We start from the raw sequence: 22,054 nt of genomic DNA, 5'->3' as shown, positions 1-22,054 counted from the left end.
CGCACATGAGCTCACAATCACTGAAAAGAGAGTGGTTGTTTGTTTGTTTGTTTTCCCGTTATTTTTCCGCAACTTTTCATTTTCACCCATACAAAACGCTGAACTCCTCACCCCGGCAGTGTAATCGATGTCAGATTCACTGACAGTGCGCAATATTATGAACTACTACTCTGTAGGATCTGATGCTTCCCGTCTGTTTCACCTTCAACTATACCAGGATGTAAGTGTCAGAATTTACTGAAGACACATTTACAGAAATGTGACATCCTGCCCTAGTGAGGCGCTCGCTCTTCTGCTATCGATTGCTTGCGTCTGTTAAACGATGACGCTACAGACATTAAGGTTTCGTTTTCTATATGCATAAATCCAAACAGTTCAAAACTGTTTTCATACTGTCTCAGGCTTCAAAGTGTGTATAGGTGCATTTACCAAAAGCGCCAGTCAACAAGAGTCAGCAGGCTACCTCTTCTGTTTTAACCGAACTGTTAGGTAAGCCCTATCAGATAATAATTGTTACTTTTATTTAAAAATAAGCGGGTTGGTTTTTTTTTTTTTTACACCAAACTAATCCTAGCAGCTCGTGCCGTTAGCCAGCTAACCTCGCTAAAGCGATACTGTTAGCCGTGCCTACCTTATGTGGAGGCTAGAAGCTCACATTAACAATTACACTTTTCAACATTGCGAACCTTTCTGAAGCTTTTGTCTTTAATACGATAAAATAAAGTTTCTTTGTTGAATTAATTAATGTCCCCTAGTCAGTTACTGTAGCTAATCGCTGGCAGGTGTGTTGTTTTTCTTGTTCAGCCGGACAGTTGTCTTCATCTTCCTACGGGATTTTTTCCCCTCGTCTTGACTGCCTTTACCTGTTTTTGCTGTTTCAATTACTGTACTTAGATTTTTTTTTTTAAGTAGCATCTACACCCGGGGAGCCATGATAATATAATAACTGCTTTTTAAATTACTTTGTAGGCTGTATAGAAAGACTGTGCTTCAGTTCACGTTTTATAAAGCACTACAGGTGTTAGACCTTGATCATATTATTGCGGTTAGCTGGACGGCAAAGTAAATAATTTCTATTCAATAAACTGAGAGGCACACGGAAGTCCGCGAGGACTACTACTTGAAAAAATAATAGGAAAGAGTTGGCTGATAATGTGCTTCCACAGTGTAGTATGCCAGCATTTCGAGGCATGTTTAGTACTAAAATCCCCTTTGGCCATTATGTCACGTTAAATCAGAATATAATAAACTCCAAGAGTTGGTTTTCTTTGCTTGCAGGCTGGTGTCATCCTTGTCACTCAGAATGACCGGCCAGGTTGTGAGGAGGGTAGTTAGTGATGTCATTCGCTCACCTGAGGACAAGCGGGAGTACAGGGGCCTGGAGTTTACCAATGGCCTGAAGGCAATGCTCATCAGTGACCCGACCACAGACAAATCTTCAGCTGCTTTGGATGTCCATATAGGTAATTAGGCATTCATTGCTGTTGTCCTGCCAGGTGATCATGACTTCCTTTTTTTATGTTGCTTTCTACACAAAGAACATCTGGAAAACAAATGGAAAAGGAAGAAATTTTCCCCATCATACTCTAACTGTGCTTTGCCGAACAGGATAATTCCATTCATAGAGATGCTCAGTTGCCAAACTTCCTTTAAGCTTTGGATGGGTATTTTTTTTGTATTATCTGGTATTTCTGTTTATAATAGCAAGTATATTATTATATGCTCATACTTAAATCTGCAAACTGCACTTCTCAAACAGTGAGTCCCTACCAGTTTGGAAACCTTATTTCATTACAGTGTGTAAATGTAACATAGTTCAGTTCTAGTTTCAGATACTAGTAAACAGCAGGTACAAACAACACCACATGTAATGCAGTAACTTTAATAATAACAGATGAGGAGCATTATGGAAAAGTTACCAGTGAATACCTGTGGTATTTGCCTAAAGTAAAGAAGGTATAAAAAGCACTGTGAAGCAGAACTGAATCAGTCATTGGCTACATTTTAAAACTGCCCTCACACTTTGCTAAAGCAAATAAGAAACACATTTTAAGAAGTTTATAATTGAGGTGACTTTTGTTGTGATTTGGCGCTATATAAATAAAATTGAATTGAATTGAATACATCATCATCTCCTCCATTTCACCAAACCTTCAGCCTCACAGCTCTGCCTCAGTCTGCAGGGCCTCTCCTCAGATCTGAGACTGTCTGAATCACTTGTTCTCCTCCAGTTTTCATTCGTTATTTGCTTGAAATAGGACACTACACTCTTCAGTTCAGCCGCTCAGCACAGCCAGAAACCTGTCCAATTCACTCGTCTGGTCTCATAGTCTGCCCCGAGGGCAAAGCTCAACACAGTCAGGCTTTCTTTGGCTTAGCTGGTTTAACTCCAGGTTTAACTTCCCTAAAACTCCAGTTCAAGATAACTGGTTTCTTGACTGATTATCATCTTTCTCTGTTGAGCAGGGCTTTGTGCTTCGGGCTTCAGGTTTTATGACTCTTCTTTTGCACAAAATGATCCGTATGCCTGCAAAAAAGAAATTTGGAACATAACCTGCCACTGACCAGATTATGTTCAGCATAAGTTATTGTGGTGAAAAGAGAGCAAGTTTGGTGAATGCAGAAAACTGCCTGACATAGCTCACTAAGCCATTGATCTCATTTTGCAATAAAACTGTCTGATCATCTCTGATCTGCTGTGGCTCAACATACCATCTCTGAGCCATTCAGCTCTGCAGTACTTATTCTTTTATCAAACCACAGTCTCCTATATATTTATCAGTTGATCACATCTAGCTAGCGCTTGGTCGTGTTATAGCAGTCTTCATATCAAAATGTTTGTAAACAATACATGCTGCGAAGCAACCAGCTATGCTAGAAATGTTTTACATTGATTTCTATGGGATTGAAATGACTCCCTCAGCATTTCTGTGGTACAAGTCTTGTTTTGTTTATTTTTTAAATTTTTTTTTATTCCTCGTGCTGCAAAATTCACTGTCTAATGAATAAACCAGATTTAGGAAAATTCATCAATATTAGATGGCGGGATGGGATTAGGGGTCAAAAATAACCTCCTTGGCAGTTCTAGTGTTGCATTAGACAGATACTTTGAGTGCGTGAAGAATGTGAATTCGTGTGAAATAGTTTCTGTGTTTAATTGAAAATGATGAACAGCTTACCAGCGTGCATCTCATTGCTTATAAATCCTCCTGTTCTGGTGCCGTTACAGATCTGTTTTTCTCACCTGGCAAACTTTAAAAGTCACAACTGTTGCATTGAACAAATTTCTCTGATCAAAGAGAAGCAGCACCATTAACTACATTTCTCTGGGAATTTCTCTTAATTTGCAGGTTCTCTGTCTGACCCACCAAACATCTCAGGGCTGGCACACTTTTGTGAACACATGCTGTTCCTGGGAACAGAGAAGTACCCCAAGGAGAACGAGTACAGCCAGTTCCTCAGTGAGCACGCAGGCAGTTCCAATGCCTTCACCAGCAGAGAACATACCAACTATTACTTTGATGTTTCCCATGAGCACTTGAAAGGAGCATTAGATAGGTATGTTGGTGTTCATTTGATGGTATTAATTTTGGCAGAAACTTCAAAGTGATAGAGAATGCACTATTAAAAGCTCAGGGTTGTTTGTGTTTAGGTTGCCTTTTCACCCCTTAGCTGTAAAAAGCTGATGGGGTATTATGTTGTTGCAATGCCGGACAGGGGGGTGAGTGCCGTGGACATCTACATTTGTGAATGTGATAACTTGAGAACGAGGCGATGTAGGTGTTTTAAATTGATACTGTAGGTATCAATCTCAGATGAATCTACTAAAAATCTCAGAGTAATTTGAATCTGAGTTACCTCAGCCTCAATGTCAAGGTCAAGTTTTCTAAAAAATCTTGTGAATGCGATAACTCAAGAAGAAAGTCACTTAGGATTTTCAAATTGGTACCATAGCTGCATCTACTAAAAATCTCAGATGAGTTTGAATCTCAGTGACAAAATAATTTTTCTGAAAATCATCTGAATGTGATAACTTGAGAATAAGGCAACACAGGATTTGTAAAGTGATACCACAGGTGTGTCTACTTAAAGGCTGAGGGATAGCACTGATAGTTACCTGTGTTTTTCAAATTATGGGAGGTGTCTAAATATCTAGTTATCAGTATAAAGTGTAGCCCTTGGGACTCAAGGTTTGGAAAGGACGTTCTGGTGGTCGGAAATTAACCTACAGTGTAGGCTTACCTAATTAGAAATGAATGATGGTTCTAGCAAGCATCTGTTTCTGTCGCATAGGCTAATTGTTCCCTTCCACCACTGAATCGTGAAGGCCACCTGGGCTTCAGTGGTAGGAAAGAACTGTGAGGAGTGATCTGAATTATTGATGATGATTCCTTTCTGGAAAATGAAAGGATCATATGTGTCGATTAGTTAGCCTTATTCTCTTATCTCTTTTCATAATATCTGTGTGCCTAATTTTTTGTAATCATGGCAGACTGCTTTTTATTTGAATTTCTCCCTCTATGTTTGTAGTGTATAATCTTTATTTAAAATAAACAAGATTATGCATTTTACAATACTGAGCCACCGGCTAGGTCATAACTATTATCACACCCTGTGGTTTTTCTACATGCTGAAATGTACTCCTTGATAACAGCAACTTCTGACCTTTGTAGGTTTGCCCAGTTCTTTCTGTGCCCATTGTTTGACGAGAGCTGCAAGGACCGCGAGGTGAACGCTGTGGACTCTGAGTACGAGAAGAACCTGAAGAATGATACCTGGAGGCTGTTTCAGTTGGAAAAGGCCACTGGCAACCCAAAACACCCTTTCAGTAAATTTGGAACAGGTAGAAACTGTTCTTGCCACACTTCACTTTGAAACTATATCATTACATCATTCATTCTGACTGCTTAGTGCATCACATTTCAGTTGTTATAGCAGAATATTTTGACTGGAGAGCAAAACCGCCCTGCACAGAATATTTAAGCAAGGATTCCCTTCATAGGGTCGATATGATGTGTTTTAGATTTTGTATTAGACTACTAATCTAGAGCAGAATCCAGTCACATATGTTAATGTTAAGGGGTCAGAGAAATTACTGGAGCAGGCTAATATTTGATTAAATGAGGTTTACATTCATGCAGCCTACTTATTATGAGACAGCTGTTTTAGCCCAGAAAGACTTCTTAATGGCTTTGGTTTTAAAAACATGAACATGCCATTAGTCAAGTTTTTTTGAGAAAAGAGTTTATTCTGTTAAAGTCATCCCAGATTAAAGTGACGTATACTCAGAGCAGCTGTGAGCTCAAAATAGCCACCTGATGGCAGTCTTGAATTATACCGTCTGTATTCCCATTAAGAACAGGAGAGGATCAAACAGACCTGAAAGCAGTGCACTCAGCAGACTAACATAAGCTTCTTCTGACTGCTGCTTTGATGGTGTCTGTGTTAACAAATACAGTGCTACATGTAGACTGTAATCAAGTTTATTTACATACGCTTTAGCTTGTAGTTAATAAGCAATTTTTACTACAACTTTGAAGAATTTAACACAAATATTTGTTTGCTGGCAATTTCATTTAGACTCTTTGAAAAACTATAACAACAGAAAATGATCATTAGTTAACTGTACAATTGGAAAATGTGTGTGCTTAATAAAAGGGATAACTTTTTCTTATAGGTAATAAAATGACACTAGAGACAAGACCATTTAAAGAGGGGATTGATATCCGTCAGGAGCTCCTGAAGTTCCACTCCACGTATTACTCATCCAACCTCATGGGACTGTGTGTGTTAGGAAGAGGTAAGATGTCATTGTTCACATGGGTGATGGTTACACCCAACCTATGCAGCGAGTAACTGGATACTATTAAAGAGGATGTTGTTATGGGTGAGGTCCTGGCTTCTTAATGCCTACCATACTAACCAATGAATTGATAAATGGTAAATGAGTTAAAAATGTTGTTGCCTCCACTCGGTAGAGTAACGGTGATTAGTATTAAAACCTACTAAGAAACGGCGTAATGTAATTTACTGCCAGAAACAACTCTTTTAAAAATTCTTAAAACACTTTAAACGAATAGTAAATATGACTCAAAATTGCTTTTGGACAATATAATAAATAAAAATAATACATTTTAAGTTTTAATTTTATTTTAAATAAGATTTTACAGATTCTTAGTAGCATCACAACATGTTTTATATATTTACTAGCTTGCTTACCAGCCAAGGACCAGGGCACTGTGGGTAATTATGATGAGTGCTGACATCCTTAAAGCTTTTCTTTGAACAGCACATCCTTACTGCTTTTTTTAACCCTTTGCTGACAGAGTCGTTGGATGAGTTGACGGCCATGGTGGTTAAGTTATTTGGAGAAGTGGAAAACAAGAATGTGCCTATTCCAGAATTCCCTGAACACCCTTTACAAGAAGAACACCTTAAAGTGAGCTGCTTACCTATCACTCCTTTACATTTTTTTGCATTGCAAAATGACTGTCAACGTTTTTTATCATGTTACTGTGGGAATCACACACGCTTCTGTTTATTACAGAAATTCTACAAAGTGGTTCCTGTCAAAGACATTAGGAAACTTTATGTGACTTTCCCCATCCCAGATCTACAGAAGTACTACAAATCGAAGCCAGGACGTTATCTGGGACATCTGATTGGTCATGAAGGACCTGGAAGTTTGTTTTCTGAGCTAAAATCTAAAGGTAGCAGACTGCAAGCTGGTGACAAATATTATAAGGAGAAAGAGATACACATAGTAAAACCATATCCTAAAATATATAATTGACTCAGTGTTGTTTATTGCCTCAGAGGTTACTTAATTATGTGTTTTGCGACCATAAAATGTAACACAACATTACCCAGCAGAGCGGTGTGCCTCTAATTTAGTGATTGGGATAGAAGTTAATTTTCTTTTAGTACAGAAACATTCACAGTAATGGTTTCTGTCATCATAAAAATAAAAGAAACACATTACTAAATTGTAACGGTAATTACTTTCTAAGGCTGGGTGGACACAATCCTTGGAGGACACAAAGAGGGAGCCAGAGGATTCATGTTCTTCAACATCAAGATGGACTTGACTGAGGAGGGCCTCTGTAAGTCATGCATCCCACTACTTTACATGTATTGTATCTAGTTTGTGTGTTTTGCATGTGATTATGATCATTCCTCACTATGCACAAGTAAAAGAAATAAAGCAACAAGAAATACGTGAATATTAAATCTTGGGGCATGATCTGTGTGTCATTGCAGTGAACATTGAGGACATAATCTTCCACATGTTCCAGTACATCCAGAAACTCCGTTCTGAAGGGCCTCAAGAGTGGGTGTTTAACGAGTACAAGGTGATTTATGTTGTCAGTTCAGTAATACTGTTTCTGGAGGGCAGTATAAACTTATTTTCTATTCCTCACTGTAAAAACTAGTTTAAAAAGTCATAAAAATTAGAATAGAATATAGATGGATTATTGATTGAGTTCTATTAAGGGTACATAGTTCAAACTGAATGTAACAATTGTATGTTTTGTTACTTCAGCTGTTATACCATCAACCGTTCTGCCTCTCTCTGCAGGATTTAAAAAAAGTTGCTTTCAGGTTTAAAGACAAGGAGCGCCCTCGTGACTACACTTCCAAAATAGCAGGTTTACTACAGGTAGGTCCAACAGCCAATTTATCAGGTGTCCAGTTGAAACTGAAGATTCGATTTATGGAGGTCTTTAGAAAAATTTCAGAATTGAAGATTTCTGTTTTCAAGCAGTACAGTGCTAACAAGTTTCTTTGGGTGTTGCAGCACTACCCTCTTGAAGAAGTTCTATCAGCAGAGTACTTCTTGGAAGACTTCAAGCCAGATCTAATCGAGATGGTGCTGGATAAGCTGAGACCAGAACACGTCAGGTCAGTGTGACTTGGTGATGTGTAGTCAGGCTCACCTTGCTTTTTCTGTTACCAAGTATGAAGTACCTCTCAGAGGAAGATGTGGGCACATGGTGAGATAAACTTTAAGCTAAACTTTACAGCTGCAGTCCCACTTGGATAACTGGACTGAAATAAAAGTGGGCCTGGTGTAGCTTTAATTCATTTACTGGGTTGCAGCTGCTGTGCCAAGCAAAGTCCAGACTTGTAACCGGTCCATTTCTTAATGTGTATTAAGGAGACGACAGCATGCAGTCATTGGTTGACCCTGACAGTTTGCATGCCAGTCTCTTCCTTTACTGAAGTAGCCATTTAATTCTGGGCTTTTGCCAAAACTGCTTTAAATTAATGAACGAATGCTTCTTTATTTATCCATCTCATTCCAGCTACAAGAGAACTTACAGAGAAACACCATTTCCTTTTACACTGAGTCCTTGAACTTTGTTTAACTAAAACATACTGATGGGATAAATGTTCAAACTTAGGAAAAACCTGCACTCTGACAGCTCCAGCCAAACGATGTGTCAATGGCTGTGCACCACCTGAAACATGATCGAAATGGAAAAGCACTCACATCTTGTGAAGCTAACAGGCACTAAGTAGCACAGAGGGCTTTTTGTATAGATCTATAATGTGACCTGTTGTCTTCTTACTTTTCCAGAGTTATAGTTGTGTCAAAATCATTTGAAGGACAAACAGACATAACAGAAGAGTGGTACGGCACGCAGTACAAACAGGAGGCCATCTCTGAGGAGACCATCAAGGTGAATGATTGTGTCCAGTTTTTCTGCTGTGTAATCAGCGTATAACCACTACATCAGTTATATAAGGCTCTGATTGTTTATCTTTTTCTGTTGTAGAAATGGGCAAATGCAGACCTCAACGGCAAATTCAAATTGCCAATGAAAAATGAGTTCATCCCTACCAACTTCGAGATCTACCCTCTTGAGAAAGACTCTCCGTCAGTTCCCACTTTAATCAAGGCAAGCGTTTTCTCTGCACAGCTCCATCAAAGTGTTGTCACTTTTCATTGTCTGACTGCGTTGGACGGTCCCTGCTTACCTGCTTCTTCTTAAGTCTCTTATGCTTTCATATGGAAATGTGGTATTGTGATTTAGACATCAAGCATTAGTTGTTGTTGTGTCAGGATCAGAGGAACTAAGCAGCTAATAAAAGCTTACATTTCCCATCTCTGTTGGAACAACTGAATAAAAGTTAGTATGGCTTTTGTTGTTTGTTGCTAAGAGACCTATCAAAGTAGCACTGTTAGATTTCTGTGATTAAATGAGCGTCGTCTGCTTGTACAGTTTACCTTCTGCTTGCATTTCAATGCTTTACTTTGTTAAGACTTCCCATGAATATGAAATTAAGTTTGGTTTTCATTTCTTCCAGGACACTGCTATGAGCAAGGTGTGGTTCAAGCAGGATGACAAATTCTTCCTCCCCAAGGCTTGCCTGAACTTTGAGTTCTTCAGGTGAGTAGTAAATATAGAGGATTTGTTCTGCAGCTGGAGTGTGGACACAAATTCTTACCAAGTAAATTGTGACTCTTAAGATTAACTCAATAATGAGAAATCATAAATGTACTGCTGCTACAACAGTGCATAATAAGTTTTAAAGTAATCAGATAACAAAGTGCAAAAATAAATATCGAATTATGCATGAGTGTTATCGGGTTTGTAAGTCAGCAACCCCTGTAGCTGATATGAATCCAATTCAAACCTAAATGGAATAATAACCAGTGCCAGTGCTTGTTACACATGAAGAGATGAAATATGCAAAAAGCCTCTAATAATTGTGCATGTACAGCTGTTCTATTTCCCAGAGAGAGAAGATACTGATAGATAACTTTAGATGTGGAGAAAGGCATAGGAAGTAAAGAAGAAAGCGAGGAAGAAGAGAGATTTTGTTTTGTTTTACAGATGTTTAATCTATACATGAAGTGTTGAAGTTATATTTTTTTCGTATTGTGAAATATGTCGCAAAACATACTGGTTACTGGTTTGATGAAAGTACTCAACAACTAGGTGCAGGCTACACTGGTCAGTTTGCGGTGCTGTGGTGACGATTACAGTAATGCACTGTGTTGGACTGGTCCAGAGTGGCTGTGGTGTTAATAGTGAATGTTAGTTTACATCAGGGGTAGCAGACATCAAAGTAATTCAAGGTGATAATGCTAATTAGACATTTGAAACCTAGTGGTGGGAAATCTGGCATGATTGCTTGTTTGATATCCGCTTATATTTGGTGCAAGCATTTCTTTTCCCCACACTGCCCCACTACAGCCAATTTTAGGGTTACCCCAAGAGCTGAATCCCACTTTAGCCCTTGGCTATACTCATTTATCTGTTTGGTGTAGAGGCAAAGCCCCCCATCTAAAATTTAGGCAACAGCAAATAGAGTTGTACTGTTGTACTTTTGCCACCTCAGAGGATAGGTTGGATTAGCTTAGATCAGCTTTTAGCCATATTTTCCAACATTTTACAGCCAATCCCTGCTGAAATTAGACAGTATTAGTCTATAAGTAATTCCACTGTTACACTCCTGATAGCTACAATTAATTATATGTTCATAAATTGTGAAACATGCTATACAGTAGTTGCAGTTTGCATCAGCTCATGCAGCTTTATTTGTATGCTTTGTGTGGCATTTTCTCTACAGCCCGTTTGCGTACGTGGACCCATTGCATTGTAACATGGCATATTTATACCTGGAGCTCCTCAAGGACTCCCTCAACGAGTATGCATATGCAGCCGAGCTAGCTGGCTTGAACTATGAACTCCAAAATACCGCCTATGGAATGCATGTAAGTATTCATAACCCCTTCCCGTCTCCGACCTCATGCTCTCTTCCCTTTATTATCCTCAGACGGGGCTACAATGGCTCAGGCAGGCCTGGGTTGATGGGCGACTTTAACCTTCCAATCTGACCGCGTCTGTGGCCAGACATTAGCTCCCTTCTCACCTGTGAATTCATGACTGTGGTGTGTCCTTACAGAGGGCTGTATAGCTGTGTGATGGGCTGCAAGTAATTGATCTGAGTCAGCAGTGTTAGTGTGGATGCTGGCCGTTTGTCAAGGTTAACGATGTTTGGAGAGATTACTTTTAACAAGTGTCACTGCAGGGGCTTGGCCACAAGGTGAGGTGAGCTGTGGGATGAAAGTGACAGCGAAGCCCTGGGAGGTTATGCTGAATCCTGAAGGGCCATTAGGTGTGCGTGATGCAGGAAAATTCATTTATGCCCAAGCACGTGCAGTGAACTCAGGCAGAACATTGACATTCTTTTTGTTTTTGAGTCTCTAGAGATTCAGATTATTCTTCACCATGAGGAGTCGGTCTAATCTGGAAAGATTTTCTTCACAATAGTTTGGCCAGCCCACGATTGAATTAAATGGAGAACACATTCATGTATTCATGGTAGCAAATGAATGCAAAACCTTCATAACAACAAATGTTAACTGTTATGCTAATAAGCTTAATGTATCCTTTTGTTTGTGATGATGTGCCGCCTGTCTCCTGTCACTGTGTGCTGCAGCTGTCTGTTAAAGGCTACAGTGACAAACAGCACATCCTGCTGAAGAAGATCATCGAGAAGATGGCCACTTTTGAGATAGACGAGAAGCGCTTTGACATCATCAAGGAAGCTGTAAGTTCAGACTCACTGACTCAGTAATAGTTTAGCTTCCAGTCTCAGTTTTAATGGTGATCTGATTCTGCCTTCTTTCTTTCTGCAGTACATGAGGTCTTTGAATAACTTCAGAGCTGAGAGGCCTAACTATCATGCTATGTACTACCTCCATCTTCTAATGACCGAGGTTGTTTGGACCAAAGATGAGCTCAGAGAGGCTCTAGATGGTGAGACTCTTAATGTTTCTCTTCTGTCTCAGCAGGAATGCTTACTGGCTGCTTTTTCATCTGTGGACCAAACAGAGTTAATTAAAACACAGAATAAACACATAGCTAAGCTTTACTTCAGGCCAGAGCTGAGGAAATGAAAAGTGAGGCTTGAATTAATTGCATGAGGTTAACATAATAGCTGCAGTGAAAAATGTAAAACTATCACTGAAGTTTTCAGGTTTCTGCACACAGTAGAGGCCTCTCCTCTCACCTTGGGTCTTTTCTTTTCAGTTTTTCTCCTTTAAATGCTGAAGCTGTCCTCTAGCAGTTGCTTCCCTAGCTGCAGTCTTTCCCGTGCACAGTGCCAGTCTGGAGCCTGCAGGGCAGCTTGTTATATTTTTAACCACAGAGCTTACACAGAGTATCCTCAGATTCACATGAGACTCAATTAACCTGCTGGGTCAGGACCTGGAGCTCAGTCACCTGGGCCTCCAATTAGCACAGCTCGTTTTTGTTATCAGTCCCTTTAGCCCGCCGTCCTCCTCTGTCTGGAATCTCTGAGACGCTGCGAGTCTCCTGCTTCCTGCTGTGTTGGTGCTGCTACAGGCAAATAATCAGTGTTTGTGTGCTGATTTAGCCCATCCACCAGTTGCTTAAACTTTTATGCACATGTAACTGAATCTTTAAGTATGATTTTTACCACCATGAAATGTGATGTGCTGATTTCTTAGTGGCAGGAAGACTGTCCAACTGTCACCACACTCAGCAGTCATTCTTTTAATCAGTCTGTTACCAGCTTTGGAAAATTACTCTTTGATTGATTGCTTTTGCCTGTGATCTGTATTGCAGATGTAACTCCCCCACGCCTTAACATCTTCATACCTCAGCTGTTGTCGCGGTTACATATCAAAGTCCTTCTTCATGGCAACATCACCAAGGAGGTTAGTTGGTGTTTGGAGTCACTACTTTATTATTTTACTACCAGTTTAAAGTTAAAAGTTTCCTAAATCTGTGGCGTCTACGTTTGTAATAATGCAGCTTTCCTTTCATGCCTGCTTTAGTGATGTGTAAGAATTTGTCTCTGTGGGACAAACTACACTTTTTATGCCTTCGCAACATTTATTTGGTCCTCTGTTCATATCTCAGAGGATTTTTGTCTCATATAAGATCCTGTGATCCAGTTGCACTTTTTGTTATACAGCTCCAACATTATCATGTAATGACAGTGTCACAGTCTGCTGGAGGGAGAATTAGACTCATAAAATAGACCAATGATCCCTTCGACTAATGATCATCATCGAACTACAGTACTGACTGGTTCGGGGGTGGTCATGGAAAAATCAATGTTATATACATCTGCCATCACTGGAAATTGGTTGTATAAATGGGTCCAGTTTGGACAGAGCCAGTTGGGTTATTCTAAGTAATGTACATAGAAAAATTTTAAATTCTTAGATCTCTACAAAATGTTTTTCTGAGAGTTCAGTTGGTGTTACTCAAGAGTTTGTGGACTGAAATGTTTGAATTTCATTTCCATCTGTCACTCCTCTAGTCTGCTCTTGGCATGATGCAAATGGTGGAGGACACGCTCACTGAGCATGCTCACACAAAGCCTCTCCTCCCGAGCCAGCTGATTCGCTACAGACAGGTGCAGGTTCCAGACGGTAGGTCCTCTCTACTCCTCCAAACCACACACACGAACACAGACACACACACACACACACACACACGCACACACACACAGGTTAAGCTCTCTAAATCTTCATCTGCCAGTCATGACTGTCTCCACGGCGACCGTGCAGATGGGTTTTTGTCCAACGCTCTCGCCCTCGTCATCAGTGGCACCATCATGCGTTTGTTGAGAAAAGACCTGATTGAATTCAGCATCCCACATTTACCTCAAAGGAACATAATGGTCACTGAGTGGAAATGGACGTCATTGGCTACAATACATACACACCTCACTGTCAGCAGCTCAGACAATGAACACACACAGGCAAACCTGCACTGCCTTTCAGATCACATTAGGAAAGCTGAATGATGTGGAGGCGAAAAGCAGAGCTGTGCGAGGCCACCTGGAGAAATCCTGTGTCTCTCTGAGGGACTTTCCAGGCTGGGCTCCAGACTGCCATTAAGACGCAGAGCAAGAGGACATACAGGCTTCAAACAGAAAGTTGTCATAAATGTGGCCAGTCAGACATCCATCACTGGTAGTGGTACTGTGTAATTTAAATGCAGATAAGCAAAGATAGCACATTGTTTAAAATTCAGACAGCTGTCACTTTTACACTGATGGACTAAGACTAGAAAACAGCTAAATATACACATATTCTGTTTGGAGTTTTCACATTCCCTCTGGGGGGCACTCTTAACCTTGCGCATATGGGTTGCCTGCTCAACCCAGTGAGTTACACTAGCGCTGCTGAGTAGAACTTTTGACAGGGAGTGTCAGGTCCAGAGTGCTCAGTCAGCATGTGCATAAAGACACCTGCATTACTCAGCCTGCACTCGTCCTGCATTCAGAGCAGACTTGATCACAGTGGATTTAAACAAACTAGAGTTATTGCTGTTGGCATTCAACGGGCTGTTTCTGTCTTATTGAAGTGTCCCCTGTCCTCTATCTGAACTGTGCTGGTTTTACTGTACAGTACTTATCTATGGCTCAAGCAATGTACTGAAGTTCAGCTGTAAAACTACAATGAAACAGCTCATGTGCTTTTTGTAGGAATTGCTTGTGCAAGTTTCTAATGCAGCACTGAAAGACCTGATTAAGTGTGCAGGGATGGATTGTATTAAGTTGTACAGCACAGCTGGTGAAATTCATTTCTAAGCTTATCAGAGTTCATGAGTCAGTGGATTTTGGGTTAATGAAAAGGATTGTGCTTTAAATGACTTCAGATGGTTTTGCTCACTCACATGCCAAGTTTAGTTCTCAGCGTATCTCAGTGAGGTCCTGTTGAACCTTCACAGACCAAAAAGCAAAGCCAGAAGAATTACAGGTGCTCATATTTTTACATCTAGTCTTTCTCTTTCCTGTTTTTAGTCTTTTTAATATTACATATAACTGCACAAGTACAAAAACAAGGTGAGTACATGGGGTTAAAGGCCACATGAAGCAACCCGGCCCTTTTCTTTCTTCCTCTCTCACTGTGGATGTGCTTCTGTTTTTCATGATTGCAGGTGGCTGGTATGTTTACCAGCAAAAGAACGAGGTGCACAATGATTGTGGCATCGATATCTACTACCAAATAGACATGCAGAGTACACACGACAACATGCTGCTGGAGCTGTTCGCTCAGATCATCTCTGAGCCCTGCTATAGTACACTGAGAACCAAAGAACAGCTGGGTGAGGCTGCAAAACACAGACAATAAGGCAATATTGCCATTATATAACATGGGTACCATTTTCCAGAGATGGAGTGTTTATACAGACAGAAAAAATGTGGCAGCTGTATTAAGTTTGCTAAATTAGATGTTTTATTCCTTTTAATATTTATGCATTTTATTGAGAATTACAGTGCAATGAAACTTGCAAAGTGCTGTCAGCTGTGGGAATGTTTATTAACTTTGAGAATGAATGGGTTGCACCTCTTAACCACATCTTAAGTATCACTGTAATGAGAGTTATAAAAAGCAATAAAAAAGTAGACCTATTGTACTCATCCTTATTCGTGTTTTTGTGTGCATGCGTATTATTATTAATGATAATATAAATGTAGTTTTTCTGCACTGTGACTCCATTTCCTAAGCTCTTACATACTTTTTCTCTTAATCCCCTAAAAGGCTACAGCGTGCATAGTGGGCCACGTCGGGCTAACGGAGTGCAAGGTCTCTACTTCCTCATCCAGTCGGAGAAGGCGCCCCACTACCTGGAGAGCCGAGTGGAAGCCTTCCTGTGTACTATGGAGAAAGCTGTGGAGGAGATGAGCGAGGAAGCCTTCCAGAAACACATCCAAGCCCTGGCCATCCGCCGCCTGGACAAACCGAAGAAGCTGTCTGCTGAGTGTGCTAAATACTGGGGAGAGATCATCTCTCAGCAGTACAATTTTGATAGAGGTGAGGCTTCCCAGCAGTCCTCTTCACCTCCTGAATAACTCTTAATTATGTTTAGTTTGCAGGCCAAATGGGTTTTTCCTGATTGCTTGCCTAAGTGTTTAAGTACAAGTTCTTATATTTCAGTATATTTCAGACACTCCCCGAGGTGAGTGGGATGTTACTTCGACAAGCACAACCTGAGATCGATTAAAGCCTGAAATAATCTGCAGCCACAGCACACCTCTCCCATCCAGCACTCTGCTGAGTGTAATGGATTGTAATGGGCCTGATTCACTAGTAATCTGCCTAAAGCCCCGAGTGACGGCAACACTGTAGTGCTGCCAAGGGAGTGGTGATACTAGCTGTGTTAGAGGAGACGGGGGTGTCGGGAGAACATGCTAACAGGCTTAATACCAAGAGCTCAGAGAAACATGCAACACAATTTATGAATAAGAGCTTACACAAGGTCTGCTTCATGGAAGCGCAGAAGAGTGGCTGTTAGTTTCATGTTTCCAGTGAAATGTAATCATCAAAAGTTGCTCATTTGAGTTTCATTATGTTTGATATCAATATGTTGCACAGGCAAAAGACTGAACTCAATTTTAAACATCCAAGTGCTGTAGTAATAACTGACACAAGTAGCTGACTTTCACCGTGATGGGTCACTCTTGAATTTTTGGTTTGGTGCTGCAGTATTTAGGATGCTGGCTGCACTCTTTAAAAAGTTTCTAAATAATTTACTAAATAATTTTTCCTGCTGTTTTGCAGACAACATTGAAGTGGCGTATCTGAAGACTCTGACAAAAGAAAACATAATGGAGTTTTACAGAGTAAGTAGTACCAGAGGTGGGACCAAGTCATTGTTTTGCAAGTCTCAAGTAAGTCTCAAGTCTTTATCCTCAAGTCTCAAGTCAAGTCTCAAGTAATGTCAGGCAAGTCAGAGTCGAGTCTCAAGTCACTGGTGTAAAAGTCCGAGTCAAGTCACAAGTCTGAAACTTTGAATTTCAAGTCCTTTCGAGTCTTTAAAAAAAAAAACAACGAAAAAATAATGTTGCAGTTATATGCTAAATGTAAATATTAGACCATGTAATTTTAAAATCTGTGTTTTTCTCAACACATGACAAAATAGTGAACTTAGAAAATATACACAAATTGTGAAGTTGCACCTCTTTAAAATGCAGCTCAATTAAACCTAGCTCCAAGAATAATTTTCACCGACAGTTCTGAGATAAGCTGCATGTTATTCTTGGATGCGCTTGTAGGACCAGCTTTAAAATCGCATGACAAAAATATCATACACATTAAAAAAAACTGTATCACCAACGTAGCCTGGACAACATTTGCTAGTTAGATGAAGTCAGCTATCTCATCGTAGCATATTTATATGCATATTTATAATTATACGGTTCTTGGAGTGAGTGCACACACTCATGAAGTTTAGTAACTTCAGGTCACTGCAACAAGCCCAGGTACAGTTTACCGACGGATGGGTACAGGACCTTGAAATGCACCGTGTAGAACGAAAGACCATCGTACGTATCATAAGTTTACCAGTCTCACAAATCGTCGTCATAAATACACATTCGTTAACCGTTTATTAATAGGACCTTTGAGCTCAACGGTAATTAATTAGTAGTGGAAATAATTTCTGGTAGCATCACAGAAATGTAGCAGTGACAATAATACTGTATGCTGTAATCGTACTGGGCAATTAGTGATACAAAAACCCTGTTTTATCCTGTGAATAAAAGTATATGTTTTTGTCAATGTACCATAATAACAGAAGCGAAACGCAATATTGTGTCAGGACAATTCACTATTTATGCACAATAAACAAAGGAGCATAGCGCGACCATTTCTGTTCAGCGCCAGACTTGCTTGTAACCTATATCACCAATTATGTTATGAAAATGACGCATTAACTACAACAGCAGACTGACCTTTGTGTAAATGCTTGGAGCAGACTAACCTGTGAGCTGGAGTGTTCTGGGACGTTATATTTGATCTTTGAATGGCTGCAATCCAGTCGCGTCTTTGTTACTTCGGAAACATGAACAATTTCTCTTCAACGACGTAATCCGATAACAACCGATCTCTTTACCCGTCGGCTTCCCGTGGCTGTCATGCGACCGGCTATTGCAGTTAATGATACAACAGCTTCTTGACATTTTTGTGTTTCTTTTTATCGCTGTATAACTGATTTCAATTGAAAGCCTGCGTGCGCTAGTACCGCTTGCCACGAGTTCCCAGAATCCTTTGCGGTTCTACCCGTGAATGACGTCACATTTTCAATCTCTATATAATATGCATGTTAAATTTTGTATTTGGGGTAAAATATCAAGTCTTTTCAAGTAAACCGGTTCAAGTCCAATTCAAGTCCCAAGTCATTGGTGTAAAAGTCCAAGTCAAGTCACAAGTCTTAGAACATTTTTTCAAGTCAAGTCTAAAGTCATAAAATTAATGACTCGAGTCTGACTCGAGTCCAAGTCATGTGACTCGAGTCCACACCTCTGAGTAGTACAGCTTTATGTCTCATGATGCCTCTTCACTGGAATACGTTTCGTAGACGTTTAACAGCACAAGACAATGGTAACTATGGAAACTCATAATCAAAGACTATATGTAAAAGATAGACTTGAACATTTTGAACTTTAGCAATTTGGCTGCTGACATTTTTTGGGGGGGGGGGGGGAGCCATAAGTGACCACTTTCGTAGGAGCCTATGTTATGGCTAATTCTAGCAGGCTTGTTTAGCTGGAAGCATTTGTGCACTGTATGAGTGCATCACGCAGACTTGGATCTCTAAATTGCAACATGCTAATAAAATATTAGACCTCGACTTCTTGGATGGGCCGTACCTCACTGCAGACCAAAAGCTCAAAAGCACAAACACAGATGAGGATCACTTCAGATCAAGGAGCTTCTATCTGCAGTTCCTCGATCAGCATACCTGTCACTCACTGTAAGCCTTGATCAAGAAAGTGTCATGAAAAAATTCACCCTACCCATCCTGTTCTCAACGGGCTTTTTTAACATGGGACTGTATGGGGGATTGAGATGCCTCAAGTGGCAGGAACTTGCAGTGTTTCTAGTAAAACTGGATATACTCGACCCCGCATGTTGCAGCGCTGAAATGATAAATGTCAGACAAATCTGAATTTGTGAGGTTATCTTATCTAACAAGAAAATTATGGTGTAAAATAAGGATAAAAATTGCTCTCAGCACCACCTACTCTGTTTGTGTGTCCACACATACACAGATCCGCTGCATTCATTCTGCCCTCCTAGCTTTCATCTCATCCAGCCTCCTGCTTCTATTCATAGCTGTGGAGGTGACACTGACACAGGACGCTCACAGCATATCAGCGGCAATAATGACAGCCAGCCGGCTTGTTTCGGGGGGATAAAGAGCCCAAGGACACCTGGCCCCAGAAAGAATTGGCATTATCGGAGCCCTGCAGAAACCATTACAGCCCCCATGCAGAATAAACCTAATGCATTTCTAATGTCATATCAGCAGCAATCGCACAAGCTGCGTCTTTTCTTTTTCTTTTTTTATTATTTAATTTCTGGTTGCCACAGTTGACGCCGTCTGACTGCAGATGAGCCAAATGTTCAGTCTAATATAATCCTCCATCCAGAGTCGGAGATGAAGCCCGACTGTGTCGCTAAATCTCCACAGGGCTGTCACAACTGATCACACACTCAGTGGGGAAACACACACAGCCATCCTGTCTGTGCTGGGTTTCTTTTCTGTGGTAGCAAAGCTCTTTCCCAAAAGTGATGAGTCATTCCATTAATGGAGGGAATAGTTTCTGGTGATGATGTTCCCTGACAACCTCCATGTATCATCCTCACCTGTCTGTCTGTCTATCCAGGAGCGACTGACGGTCGAAGCCCCAAAGAGACACAAAGTGTCGGTGCACGTGCTGTCCAGGGAGATGGACACCTGTGAGTATCTGTAGACACAAGATGATAACATGGGCTTCATTTAGACACCCACTGAGGTCGCTCACTGACAGTCTGACCTGTCTGTGTGTACATCAGGTCCAGTAGTGGGAGAGTTCCCCGCTCAGAATGATGTCAACCTGGCTCCTGCTCCTTCCCTGCCACAGGTAAGGATCAAACTTTTATTTTTATTTGTAAACCTGACAGATTCCCCAGCTGCTGATATTCAGTCAGATTTTAACATTACTATAAATGCGCAGCTTAAATGTGAAACGGTGAAGGTGAAAACCCAAAGGACCTGAAACGGTGACAATAACCAGGATATCCCAATACGTCTAACCAATAACTGACTGGAATGGGAGGCCTGTTTCTCATACAAACAAAACAACAAATAATGAACCTGTCACTCAACTCAAAAACCTTAAAAATATGTTTGTGAATCAAACCTTTAAAGTGAGTTTATGTGTAATTTCTTCAGTGTCACACACACCATCCTGCTTTTTTGGCTCATGTGCAGTGTGTGTGTGTTACATTTGACTTTCATAATTCTATGCTCTTATAATTTTCTATGATCTGTTCATGTGACCAAAGTAGGCAGCTCCTAATTGGTTCATTTTGTTTTGAAAACGATGTGTTAAAAGCCCCAGTTATGTGAAGGCATACAGAAGAAGCCTGGGTTAAATAAGAACGTTCAACCCACTCTCAGACGTTCATATCCATTACGCTGTGATAGGTTGAGCCAGCTAACTTATACAAAGTCCAGCTATGTTGAACTTGATTTGTAGAGGGGTCTTTACATTTGTCAGCCTCCCTCTGATCTTTTTCTTCTTTGCAGCCCACAGTGATTCAGGACATGACGGAGTTCAAGAGGAGTCTGCCTCTGTTCCCTCTGGTCAAACCTCACATCAACCTCAGGGCAGCCAAACTGTGAGCGAAGCCGGCAGGTCGACACAGCAGGGAGGCACGGAGGGTGGCTCCTGCCATCAGGAAGACCTGCATGAGTGTGTTTGTTTGCGTGGATGCATGTTGAATGCGGGTGTGTGCACGTGTAGCAGGGAGGAGCCACTCAAAGAGGAAACAAAAGAATCACAAAGTTGTTGACGTAGCTGTGATAATTATAGAGGTAACACCAGAATCACCTCATGTAACGTCTCTAATAGGAGACGTAAGCTCACGCTTCACAGCACTGTGTAGGCTGCTGTAGACGAAAAAGAAGTAAAACGACAAAAAAAAGAAAAAAGCTGAGGGCCAGGACCCTTTAATGAGTTCAAGTGTACTGCAGAAGCTTCACAGTAGGAGGCTTTTTATTTGGATTATTCAGAGACATCCTGCTTTGAGGATGGATTGTGGGTTTATTGTGATGAGCTGTTGAGGTTACAGACAGTAGCTCCATGAAGGTCTTTGCTTTTATTTGTTTGGACTGGTGTGTTTGTAACTCTCTGAGAGGAACCACAGCTCTCCTGGGGGGGAGAAATCCCAGAAGATGCACTCGGGAAAATGAAATCTTTTAAGTCAAATTTCTGAATTTTAACGTGTTTGCCTGTAAACTGCTAAAATATTGGGATCCTATGAGGAGCGGTTTTTAAATTGCTAACCACTAAACCATGCCCATACATTTCTTCTTTTTTAATGCGTTTCACAGTAGTATGTCACTCAGACATCTCAGGGGTATGTCCATGCTGTTTTGCCTTTTATTATTATTCAATTTTATTAGTAATTAAAATAAAAACATTTAGTCTGTCATCTACATCAGTATGTTATTCAATTTACAGTGTGATCGGTTTCTGAAAACTGAAAAGTAACAGCTGTAGAGACATTTTTGTTTCTCTCCCAAAGCTTTGGGGAGGTCGTCAGGATCCGTTCACTCTGCATGAGAGACTTTCTGCAGCTGCTACCTTCACATTAGTTTGCAACCTGGTCTGATGTGAGGCACAACCCTGGAAGATCCAAAGAACCAGCAGCAGAAGCATGCCTTAGTCTATTACTTACACAGCATGTAGCTCCACAGCGTCTCAGGAGAGCCGGTGATAAAGCAGTTTTCACACAGCGTTCTAGATGAAACCAATGTTACATATCAGGCTTGGGCGGGCCGAGCACTGTTTAACTTCACGTACCTAGTGAGTGGTTTTCATTTAGAAAATCAGATTATTAATTTCTGGATGTATTGAATGACTGTGATTGGCTGGTGGGGGTCATGGGCAGGTGAAGAGTGCTGAGTTTGGTCTTTTTATGTTTCTTGTGTTTCTAATTAATAAACAGCTGAATGGAAGCTCGTCTGTCCCACTTTTCCAGTCTCAACACGTGCACGTCAAC

At 40.7% G+C, this 22,054-nt stretch overlaps 1 protein-coding gene across 3 annotated transcripts; it reads left to right on the top strand.

Moving 5' to 3' along the window:
* Window positions 1–124: 124 nt before the first annotated feature.
* Window positions 125–22,010, top strand: LOC113034568 (insulin-degrading enzyme-like). 3 transcript variants are annotated; one of them, XM_026189223.2, is made up of 25 exons: window positions 168–220; window positions 1,279–1,463; window positions 3,351–3,558; window positions 4,674–4,843; window positions 5,678–5,800; window positions 6,327–6,439; window positions 6,548–6,710; window positions 7,011–7,103; window positions 7,261–7,352; window positions 7,580–7,660; window positions 7,799–7,902; window positions 8,582–8,684; window positions 8,781–8,903; window positions 9,313–9,395; window positions 10,582–10,726; window positions 11,455–11,565; window positions 11,654–11,774; window positions 12,606–12,697; window positions 13,309–13,420; window positions 14,937–15,104; window positions 15,542–15,814; window positions 16,562–16,623; window positions 19,672–19,744; window positions 19,841–19,908; window positions 20,577–22,010. In XM_026189223.2, the coding sequence occupies exons 1-25, from the start codon at window positions 183–185 to the stop codon at window positions 20,670–20,672; spliced, it is 3,000 nt and encodes a 999-aa protein (XP_026045008.1). In that variant the 5' UTR covers window positions 168–182; the 3' UTR covers window positions 20,673–22,010. The 3 variants fall into 3 exon arrangements, with proteins under 3 accessions (XP_080144267.1, XP_026045008.1, XP_026045009.1); XM_026189224.2 differs by lacking the exon at window positions 168–220 and adding an exon at window positions 318–489; XM_080288141.1 differs by lacking the exons at window positions 19,672–19,744; window positions 19,841–19,908; window positions 20,577–22,010 and adding an exon at window positions 18,315–18,480 and having other exon boundaries at window positions 125–220; window positions 16,562–16,634.
* The last annotated feature ends 44 nt before the right edge of the window (window positions 22,011–22,054 follow it).

The sequence above is a fragment of the Astatotilapia calliptera genome, chromosome 13 (genome assembly GCF_964374335.1).
Source record: "Astatotilapia calliptera chromosome 13, fAstCal68.1, whole genome shotgun sequence".
NCBI lineage: Eukaryota > Metazoa > Chordata > Actinopteri > Cichliformes > Cichlidae > Astatotilapia > Astatotilapia calliptera.
Note: the sequence above shows the minus strand (reverse complement) of the source record. Positions and strands in the feature narration are given on the sequence as shown.

What these genes read in the sequence shown, in the direction of transcription:
- LOC113034568 (XM_026189223.2), top strand. Translation starts at nt 183, where the DNA reads ATGCTTCCCGTCTGTTTCACCTTCAACTATACCAGGAT. An exon ending in TACAAGAAGAACACCTTAAA is followed by an intron (nt 6,440 to 6,547) that starts GTGAGCTGCTTA and finishes TGTTTATTACAG; the next exon opens with AAATTCTACAAAGTGGTTCC. An exon ending in ATACCGCCTATGGAATGCAT is followed by an intron (nt 10,727 to 11,454) that starts GTAAGTATTCAT and finishes TGTGTGCTGCAG; the next exon opens with CTGTCTGTTAAAGGCTACAG.